General features: G+C 45.6%; 1 protein-coding gene across 1 annotated transcript; it reads left to right on the forward strand.

The window, feature by feature from the left end:
* Positions 1-4,746: 4,746 nt before the first annotated feature.
* On the forward strand, positions 4,747-11,644 carry LOC106804771 (the record flags this gene model as incomplete). The annotated part of the gene is given in 6 exon segments (XM_014806096.1): positions 4,747-4,936; positions 5,132-5,268; positions 6,081-6,175; positions 6,659-6,789; positions 7,126-7,218; positions 7,937-11,644. Coding segments are annotated over 6 exon segments (4,282 nt in total), but the record flags the coding sequence as incomplete, so codon positions are not given.
* Positions 11,645-11,650: the final 6 nt, after the last annotated feature.

Here is an 11,650-nt window from a genome sequence, read left to right on the forward strand (position 1 = left end):
CGTACCCGTAGCCACTGCGTTATAGATTCGTTTGAGCTGTTACATGTGACGCTAGCTGTGGCGATGTTTCGATACCGAGCCAACTACACGTTTTTATGCGCAAGAATTTGAAACGGTCTTCTAACCCTAGCAAAGACCGTTTCTTGGAGCTATCACCGATGTAGCCCCTTCGCCGTTTCGGCTTCGCTCCCGCTACAGTACAGGGGCATACTACAACATATGAAAGTAGAAGAATCTACAGCATGGGCCATGGCGGAGAACACGTAGTCCGTGGCACAATAATTTATTGAATAAAAAATCACCCTAGCCTCAGCTGCTCAAGGATAGAGAGCATGTCCAGTAATAAACATCATTCTGTCCTATCACCGTCCTGGACATCATCTCTATGCTTAAACCAGCTTGCCCACAACAACATGCCCAAATTGGCCCCAAACGATCGCACGACCAAAACACACAATGATCCATGGTGGTGCTCCTATTTTACACAGATACAATAATGTGACCCAACAAGAGTATGGATCGAGTGGCTACTGTTAGTCCAGCAGATAAGCACATGGAAATGGGCACATTGTGCAATTTTGGTTAGAATTGTGAAATGTGCACATGCGTACTACAACAGGTCTTGAAGAATCTCTGATATAGTGCTAAGATATAAGTGATATGGGGTCGTTCACAATTATCAACATTTTCACAAGCGTACAAACAGTACGCTGGGGGGAGGGGGTCAATGCCCGCCGTACGCTTTCAGCATTTCCGAGAAATGTCGATCCATTTCCCACGCCGCGCGCCCCAGCCGGCATCGCGCGCATCCTCACGCTGCGACGCGCTGAGCCCCGGCCGGCCCGCGCACCACACGGGCCCGCTGAACGAACGAACCGAGCTAGCTAGCTAGCAGCCAAGTGCAGCGTAAACAACCGGCACGATGGCGGTTTTGCATGTAATTCATATACATGTATATTCTTATTATTCTATGTGGAATAGTGTGAAAAAAAATCAAAATTTTTTTCCGTACACTTAGGGGGGAAGGGGGGGTCTCGAAAAAGTGTACGCTTTGTACGCTTGTAAAAATTTTGATAATTGTGAACGACGCCTAAGATATTCTATATAATATGTTGAGTTACATTATTGCAGGGCTGCCAACATTGAGTTAGAGTTGAGAGTAAGATCATGCGAGGGAGCGGAGCGACCTAGCGGGGGGAGGGTGTGTCCCACACCAGGGAGCTTTTGTATTTTTCAGCTTGAAATTGTGCATTCTGGTGCATACTTAGTTAAAAGCAAGTTTTTAAAGATACACATGTATGTATGTAATGAAATACACTGTAGTTCTGCTTGTATTAGTACATATACGCGCTCCGTGTGTAAAGCATGTCAACTTCGTACATTGTCTAGTCATATACATAGGCTACTGTATAGTGGACCAGAACCGGAACGAGTCTGCTTATTATAGACAGGGGTTTTAGCCAATCAGGTTAATTGCTCCTTCGGCCTCTTAGGTTTTTTAGGACCCGACATGCTACGCCCTCAGGCATGTCAGGCTGATATCATATGATTACGTTGATCTGTAACTTAATTATTTAGAAGCTGGTAAGCCATGCCCATGGTCATTGCGAGCATGAGAATCAAATATGAAATATTTACCATTGTTTAGAAAAACTGCAGATGCATAGCAATCAAGACAAATGAGAGCATATGGGTTAGATGCATCTAAGCTTTGTAAGCTATCTCACTCAGCAAGAAGACTGTATGTTGGTTCAGCAGTTACAGCATTCACAAGACCAACAATTGATGTTTTGTCTGTAATTTTGAAGTTCTTGTCAAAACATGTGAAATACTTTGGAATCTCTGACACTAGAAGGAAATCCTGTGACTTAGGAATCTGTGTGTAAACTAAAAGCTATCTCCACTTACCAATATTTTGTTGAGATCTTCAGCCATCCAGTTATTGACATTGCTAACATTGCTGTACACTAATGCAAGGCTCGACACTAACTTTTTTTTTCAGTGGCCCGATCGGCCACCAAAATCATTGATTTTCAATTTTTGGTGGCCCGAAAATGAAATCTGGGTGCCCGAAAAAAAACAAAGAAAAACATTATAAATCTTTATTTCAATCTCGTATTGTATATTATTTGAAAATTGGGCCATCTGATGCACTTGCACAAGTCTTTAAACAAACACCCACACAATGGCACACACTGACATTGATGATGAGGCATACATTTGAATTATCCATTCCAACGCATCAAATTTTCACCAGAATCTTTGCATACCATTTTTCTACTTTCACTCATTATTTATCTAAACACGCGCGCGTGCACATGCTATCGATCAGTTCAGACGTTTCAAGAAGATCAAAGTCACAGAGCATGCAAATATTAAAACAAGTAACTGTAATAAAACAAAACCATTGGTTTTTCATGTTAAAATAAAACATATACATTTAATCTCATGAAAGTAAAATGTCTGGCAGGCTTTGAAACTGTAAAAATAAAATATTGCCGATTTAATAAGATAAAGTAGAACTATAATTATATCAACAAAGTAGCCTGGGTACGCATGCATTTAAAAAGAAAAAAGCAGCTATGTCTAAGACTAAGTTCAATATTTTCGTTGCGTAAAGAGACAGAGAAAATGCATAAATAAACTTACAAAGCACTAATATTACACTTCGGATTAAAATACTGATCATCTTCATGGAATAGTTCAGTTATTCTACGCGAACTTTCGAACGCTGGCGAATTGGGTAATGCTATCCCCGGGCGTGGAGGGAGGTGACCGCAACGTGGCAGCACTAGTGTTGGAAGTGTTAGGATTCGGTTTAGGGACAGGGGTTAGGGTTAGGGTTATGGTTAGGGTTAGGATTAGGGTTAGGGTTAGGGTTTTTTGCATCATGATATCTGTCCCCACACCATAGATTTAATTTTTGTGGGATCACAATGCCTAGATATACAGGGTTCGTAGCGGGTCTTTCAAAGTCTTATAAGTACTTATTTTGCCAAAAATAAAATAAGGGCCCTTATTAGTATTCCTTTTTTTTGGTGAAATCTTAGAAAAGTACTTAATAGTCCTTATTTTTTGCCAAAGGACCATTTTTATAAGCTGGAATAATTAAATCTGCTGTGCAATTGTGTATAAATATTATTAGTGTACTATAATAGTCAGTGAATCTATCAGAAATTCGCGTACAAAAGTCTTATTTTAGCCTCCAGAATAGGTCTTATAAGTCCTGTATTTCAACATGTGGTTTACTACTATGAACCCTGATATATAGCGCCGCCGACACATCATATTTAGTGTGAGGGTTAGGTGTTGGTGGTGTTGGAGTGGAGGGTTTCGTTAGGGTTAACGTTTGAACGTCACGTCAACGTTATCACGTGACCTCCCTCCACGCCGCCGGGGGATAGCAAACACCCCAGTTTCGCTTCGGATCCGAAACAGTGAGCCACCAGTGCAGCTAGCTAGCAATCAGGGTGACCAGACGTCCCGCATTTTGCCCATGTGTCCCGCGTGCCGTTACCGACCCTTCCGGTACGCATGTGTGTCCCGTATTTTTTAACATTTTGAACAAAATACATCAAAAAAGGAAGAAATTTCATCATTTTTTTATTATGACAATTGTTTGCCTTCGAAACTCTCATCGCTCGCGTTCATTTTACATCGCCTCCACAGTACACTGCAGACAGGCATATGTCTAGACGCATTGTCTGCGCAAATATGCGCCTGCTCAGATTTGACCTCTGGCTAGACTGGTTCGCGGCCAAACTGTTCGTCGCAGAGCGTGCTACATTGTCGTAGCAGAGCGTGAGGCCGCATACCAGTCTAACACAATACACGTGGCTTTGTTTGCAGCCGCAGTAGAAGGATAAACCGTGCGCCCGTGTATGCCCGCGGTAGAATGCTGCACGTGCGTACGTGTGCCCTCGCTCCGCGAATTGCTCGCTCTCTTTTGAATGAGATTAGCACGTAAGAAACAATTATTTTTATCACATAGACACTTGAAATTTTAGTGGCCCAATCGGGCCACCAAATTTTTACTTTTGAAATTTTGGTTGGCCCGAATCAAGTTTTGGTGTGCCCCGGGCCACCGGGCCACGCGCTAGTGTCGAGCCTTGACTAATGATAGAAGGGCATTAGTCATACATTGCTTTCCTCTAGAATTTGCATGAAATAAATCTGCACCTTGATGGTAATGTAACTGGCATTAATATAAGAAAACCTTAATCTAACGTATCTGCATATCTGCGCCTAACAAATGTGTCACTACGCACGACTGAAATTTTACGTTTATAACTAAACCGTAGCAACAGACCTCAGATGAGCCCAGACGCTCTGCGGCTCTTGTTATATTGAAATATCAGTTTTCTATTGTTGAAATCATAGGCAGAATAAGGCTAGTAAATAATATTAATCTCTAATAATTGAGCCTTGTACGCTTCTCTGTTTTCATTCACTCCTGGTATTATATTGGGACTAGTTTGGGACAAGTCCTACATTGGGACCCATGTACATTAGTCAACCCTGAGATCAATTACATCACCCTAGATATCTAACTTTTTTATTTTCTCCTCAACCCTAACCTAACCCTAATTCAAAATACATAATTGAATTTTGGGGTCCTAAAGTAGGATTGAAAACAAATTCAGTGTAATTAATTATATATTATAGTTACTTAGTTCTTAGTAATTAGCACTAGGAGTATTTTTAACTTTAATTTTTCTTTCTAATAGATGTCTTCATATTTTCTAGTCCCACAGAGACCCCGTGTCGTCATGTATTCTGCAAAAAGTGCATAAGTGTCTGGTTGCGAGACCAGAATACCTGTCCTCACTGCCGAGGTCTGGTATTCAGATGCGAGATCAAACCTGTAGTACCAATAATACAGAACATGATATGTAAACTACTCATCAAGTGTGATAATTTCGAGAAAGGATGCAAGGTAAGTAATATTAATTATAATGTAATGCCCATGCTATAGTTTGCTAATAAATAACGGTTTGAAGAAATGGTGGCAATAATTGAAAGCAATTATGCAATATTGGTAGATTGTTTGTAAACTAAATCATTATACCTAGCTTTATTCAATTGCTATGTAATCGTCATCTTAGAATGCTTGTATGTTCTTTATGTGCAGGAACTACTACGGATTGAGGTTCATGAGGCTCATATGAAAACCTGTCTTTATGAAAAAATAACATGTGAAAACAATGGCTGCTTTGAATCCCACCTGCAAATGTCTATGGCGAGCCACAAGAGGGAATGCTGTTATAGGTAATGGGAGCAATATTACTCGAAAATATTTCATGCATTAGACTTTGTGCAGGAAATATAAGTGGAGTTTTACTGGTGTCGAAGAAGAATAGTTGCAGATGTGGTAATACTCCATGCTAGAAAAGTAATGTGTTTCAGAAAAAAACCTTTGTAATGTGAGTCATGTCGTCCTATTGACTTCCCTATATAATTGGAGTTGCTTTCCTAGGAATGGTTTTTCAGCCAAAAAAGTGGGTATACCCTAGCTCTAGGTGAAACGATACACTAGGGTCACAATACGATACGTGTAGCGATACACAGACAGAAAGAGTCAGTCGACATGAATAGTCAAATTCTAATGTTATTTTACTGTTATAATACTTATTATTCCAATACTTTTATAACGCAAATGTATTATGAGTATGTCAAAGCCATACTCAATTATATAGTAAACAGTTACTATAATATTACAGACGGTGGTGGTGGAGATGCGGCGGTGGCAGTGGTGTTGGCTGTGGTGTGCTGGTAGTGGCGGTGGCAGTGGTGTTGGCTGTGGTGTGCTGGTAGTGGTGGTGGTGATGTTGTGCTGGAAGTGGTGTTAGCGGCCCTGGTGGTGATGGTGATGGAGGGTGGTGGTGGGTGACGGCAGTGTTGGCAGTGCTGGCAGTAGCGGTGGAGGGTATCACTATACCACCCCACTTATTCATAGCTGACGATATCAATGAAAATTGAGTGCAGGTGCCTTAATAACAGTTATTTGCTGTTTATCATTAGACCATTTATTGCCATTGTTATGAAAGCCACGTTATTGATTTTCTTATTTGATTTTGCAGAGTTGTTTCATGTCAAAAGGGATGTGATCTGACCATTCCATTCAATGCACTAGAAGAACATGATTGTATAGAAGAACTAAAAAAGAAAGTGAAAGGTGATATAATTCACTTATTGCTAACCAATGAAATAATTGGGCAGGAGTGGTTAGGTAGCTTAAACTGTATGGTTAGACTTGATGCTTCAAAATTAAGTACCTTTGAACAAAATTGAAAACTGAGGACTTTGGTTCTTTTTTATATTATAAATAATTTACTAACTAGTTTATTACATCCACATCCCAATCTCAAGGAAACTTATTGTAAAATAAGTTGCTAAAGGGCCGAATTCCGTAAAGTATTTAATTAATTATTAAAGTATTTTCATTTTGCAATTGTATGCTTTAAATGGTGCTCCATCGATATCAACTATGTTTGCTGAGTGTACATTCCTAGCAACATCATAATGGTCTATGCAGTTTATGTAGTATCAGGATGCTATGGTGTTTTAATAAAAGCCATAATACCTTAATCTATTGTCAGTATCTGGTCAGGTAGCATTTTCTAAGATGGACAGTATTTGGTATTTGGTATTTTGACAGAACAAGAGGAGATCATCAAGGCTCTTGCAGGTTCTCCTGTATCAGATAGTAGGAGAAACTCTCTGGTTGGCACGCCTTACTCCACGCGAGGCCATTCTGACATTGACGCTCTTCTTAACACTACAAATGAGGTATGACATCATAACATGTCCAAAGACTGGCAGCTAACTTCACTGATGGACCTCAGCAAGATATCGTTTATTGTGTCGTTGGTTGTGAAATTTGTATTAGGAGTCCTTATTTTGTATGACAACACCTTGTGTGTAAAACTAGATTTGATTATAGAACAATAGGCAAGCTTGTGTGAGTACAACATGGTGCTACTTTATTCTCATCCTCTGATATACTTACATAATATAATTTCTGTTTTCTGTCTTGTCATGTACAGTATTTATGTCTTGTATGTGGATTCTAAAATGCTTCTAAACATCATATTCGTGTTTAACATCTTTCTGACTGAATTTCAGACAGAGCATACCTTCTCAGATGGTGACAGCATCAGAGATGTATTTCACACCACGGATGAGGAAGAGAGTGGGGAATGTACCCCAGCATATGAGGCAAGGTTCTAAATAAGCAACAGTAGTTGAATGGCAAAGGATGTCTATTACAGCGTAGTGAGTAGTAGTATAACAATGAATCGAACTATCGATGCCATGGCATTTGGCTCGATAGTTATGTATCAGTGGCAAAGTAAAGCATTAACAACTATTGTTGAAAGTTCATTGAGCTATTCAGAGTTTTCGGTAATTGCAACATTAAAAGACCAGGTTAGTTTATTTACTTCTTAAAAGTTGTGATTTTTCCCATAAATATGCCTGAAAACCATTACCAACACTTTCATGATTGTTGTAAATAATAATAAGACTGGTCCCCAGTCATCTACACATGGTCCATTCAACTAGCTCACTCACTATGCACGAGCATGTGATCAGTGGAATGACAGGGTACCAGTCTAGTAATTAATGTGAACTAAAACGTTCACACGTATGCCAACATGAACATATAAGTGTGACAACAATATAATAGACAATTTCATAATACATAAATAGTATAACAATGTCATTCCAATTAGTTTTTCAATTATTGCAATATTATCGGCAAATCGAATTTCAACTGTCGCAATATCATCACAACTGTAATGTTGCAACAAATAGTCCCTACACACACGCACGCATGCACGCACGCACACACACACAGTAGTGAGGATTCGCTTTCCTTTTATATCATCGCATGCTCTGATTAATCTCTAATTCTTGCCTTGTTCGTTTATTGCAGCGTACGCCGAGACGGTCACAGCGTAACGAGACCGGCTTCCACATGAGGCTGCGTAACCGTGACGACCGGTCGGACGCGAGGACGCCTTCGTTCGTCAGCGATGCTGAGGACGGTGGCGCCCTCAACATGTCCCGGCACCTGTCGCCGGACACGACGGTCGGTGGTGCGGGCGAGGCGAGGCAGGGCGACTGGTGGGTGTTCAGCTCGACGTCGCGCGAGCCGCGGCGTCTCTCCACGCAGGATCGCCCGGACGCCGGCTGGCTGTACTACCAGCATCGATCACACTCTACACCTCCGCCCATGGCGACCTCCAACCACGCGGAGACGATCAGAAGGAGTGAGCATAGGTCAGACAGCGACTTTGACGACTCGCCCCGAACCGACTCAGCGAGTGGTGGACTCGCCGGCGAAAACCGGGCGCCGCCTGGCACCCACGCCGGTGCTGCTCGCTGCAGGAATCGGCGGTTATCGGGCGACACGTCCGTCGTCGCGGCGACCTCTGCTGCCGTTGTCCGCAGCGACACGGACGATGTTGCGATGCGTGACAGCGACGTGGTGACGACGGTGGAGGATGTGCTGAACACGTCAGGCCACCTCCACCAGCGACTGATCGCTGTCTATCAGAACCTGAACAGGTGCAGCAGTAAGTTCATGCAGCTGCGAACGATGATTGGTAGTGGCGTGGGAGGAGCAGACGGCAACGATGATGGCACGATCACAGAGACGCTGCACGTGACAACGGGAGTGGGTGAAGGGAGCGGAGCAGCGGCGGGCAACGATGGAAAGGGTGGTGGAGAAACGAGTCGAAATGTGACATGCACTAGGGAAAATACGCTGTGTCACGAAGGTGATACGACACCAGACTGTGACAATTCAGCTTCGAGTTTGACAACTCTTGATCGTGGTGGCCCAGCTTTAGGAGATACAGTAACTAGGGAGTGGTGTCGTCCAGCATGTTACACTACCAGCCCAAACACTACTTCTGGCATTCTAGTTCCAGCAAGTCCGATATATGTCTCAATCGAAAATTCAGAAAGTCCACTTTATTCACAAACAAGTCCACGTTATCAACCAACAAGTCCACGTTATCAACCAACAAGTCCACGTTATCAACCAACAAGTCCAAGTTATCAACCAACAAGTCCAAGTTATCAACCAACAAGTCAACGTTATCAACCAACAAGTCTACGTTATCAACCAATAACTCCACGTTGTGACCAATCGATCCTGGAAAGCCCAGTGCATAGCACCACGGCCGTAGCGAGACCGAGCCATAGCCGCGCATACATAAACAGTCCATTACATAGCCAAGCAACGATAGCAAGCCCAGTAAGTAAACCTATATCGTTCGTGAGCCCAATACATATCCCCACAAACATAGAAAGTTCACTGCGTGATCATACGTACAAAAAAAACCCAACTTATTCCACTATGCACCTAAGGTATGGGCCAATAAACTTACCTATTACGTGCCCAAAGGGACCAAAGTATGAGCCCTCTGTGCCGACAGGTGCGTGCCACAGTAGGTTGAATCGCCAATGCGATGCAAGTCCATCTCAAGGTTACGCTAGTCTAGATCTTTATCGATCAAGTAGAATGCCTGTTGTGACTGCTCCAAGCTGTGATACGTCGGCACGGGATGACGTTCTGAACGATGCTAAAGGACGCGTGCACGAACACGCGGGACATTCTAGCCATCTAGTAGGTAGGCATGACTCTCCTAGAAAATCTCCTTCCCCTCGTCTAGTCGCCAAAAATGAGCACGTGGACTCGTCAAAGCCTGATGCTTTGGAGAGGCTGTGGGAGCGACTAATAGCAACAGCAACCTTGGCCGAGCAGCAGCAAACGAGTGTGCTTCCTGATTGCAACGCACTGCACAGCTACAGTGACGCGGGATTGAGCAAATCCGTAGCAACAAAGCACAAGTGCAGCTTTCGTGCGCAGTTCGAGGGGGCGCCACCAGTAGAAGGTGATCCACCAGGAGTCGCCACTTCTACGGCGACGCGCGTGAATGCGATACGCTCGACTGCATCCTCTACTGATGAGGTCGCTTCATTCGAGGTCGTCGGCTTGCACAGGTCGCCTTTGCGTACCTCTCCGGACACGGTCGAGACTATACAGCTGTCGTCCAGCAGCAGTGGAGCGAGCTGCCAATCACGCGCTTCCCTGCGAGACGCGTGCGATGACGATTCGCTCTGCTGTAGCCGGCGGTCGCGCGACCCCCTCAGCTCTCTCAGTTCGGATGAATCCATCGAGCTCGCGAATCGCGAGTCGCTCGGGGTGACAATCGAGCGTCTGTCGCACTGTGACAGAGCACGGCGACACTATTCCTCGGCTGCGCATGACCGCGAGCCAAACCTTTCCGAATCGGACGTTGACTCCTGCGATGAAACCGCGTCAAAGCATCCGCGTGTGAGCGCCGCCGGCAGCAGACGTAAGAGAAAGAAGTCTCCAGGTGGTGAGACTGCTAGCATCGAGTCTTCATCTCGCGCGTCCTCATGCGAGACGTCTAGCCCCGACCATTCTGTAAGCTCTCGTACCTCGTTCACAAACTCTGTTGATTTATCCAGTGACTCATCTGAGCAGAGCCGGTCAGGTGCGGCGAACACCGAGAACCGTACTCACAAACCTGTGCGATTCGAATTGAGAGATGTTTTGAGGTCGGGCTTCAATTCTGTTGCATCGGTGTGTTCCCCTCGACGAAACCAAGCATCTAATATAGACAGCCGCGGCACGGCGAACAGTGGCAGGGTTGGTCGTAACTTGGGACACCAGCGGGTGGGTGTTGACGTGAAGTCACCTGCGAACGCGCCGAGTTCGCAGCTGCGCGACGACAGAGACTGCGACACCTTCTCGACCACAACCATCAGCAGCGACAGCGACGTACAGTTTGTCGTGGAGGTGAGTAAGGAGGATAAGATCTCCACGGTCGACCTCAGCGACGACGACACCAAGGCCCCCCTGCCCGCCATGACGTCGTCGCCACGCAAGCGCCACCTGGAGCCGTGGAGCACGTGGAAAGAAAAGAAGCGTTGCATCGACGCCGGCGGGCTCGCTCGCAAACACGCGCCGTCCACGTCGGCCGCGCCGGGCGGGAAGCCGACAACGCTTGCCGCGCCGCGTGCACCTCTCCCCACGCCGAGCATTGACAGTGCGGACCAGTCGGTCGGCGATGCTAAGAGAGGCGCCACCTGCAGGTGCAGCGGTGAGTGTCTCTGCAGTACGGACGGTGTCGAAGCGGCCGTGAGAGGCCTGCTGGGGGTGCAGCGGGAGTGCGGCATGCGCGTGCTGCCGCGCTGGGTGGAGCAGGTCGGCGCCCCGGCCAGCCGTCAATACAGCAGCGACTCCTCCTGGAGCCCTGGCCACGACTCCCCCTCCGCATCCTCATCTTCCTCAGCCTCCCCAGCCTCCTCGCCCGATGATGACGACAGCTTGAGCGCGCTCGATTATGAGGTCCTGCTCGACTGTGACTCGCGAGACAGCGACTCGAGACACGGCGACTCAAGAGAGGGCGATTCGCGAGATGGCGAGCATGAGCTGAGGCTTCCCCCGTCGACGGCCGATCTGCTGCAGTGCTACCGCTCGGACGAGTCCGACGCCAGCTGGTCGCCGTCCAGCGACTCGGACGACGACTAGCCGCCCAGCGACGCGAACGACGACTAGCCGCCCAGCGACGCGGACGACGACTAGCCATTCAGCGACGCGGACGACGAC

This window comes from Priapulus caudatus, unplaced genomic scaffold, assembly GCF_000485595.1.
Source record: "Priapulus caudatus unplaced genomic scaffold, Priapulus_caudatus-5.0.1 Scaffold87, whole genome shotgun sequence".
Lineage (NCBI taxonomy): Eukaryota > Metazoa > Priapulida > Priapulimorpha > Priapulimorphida > Priapulidae > Priapulus > Priapulus caudatus.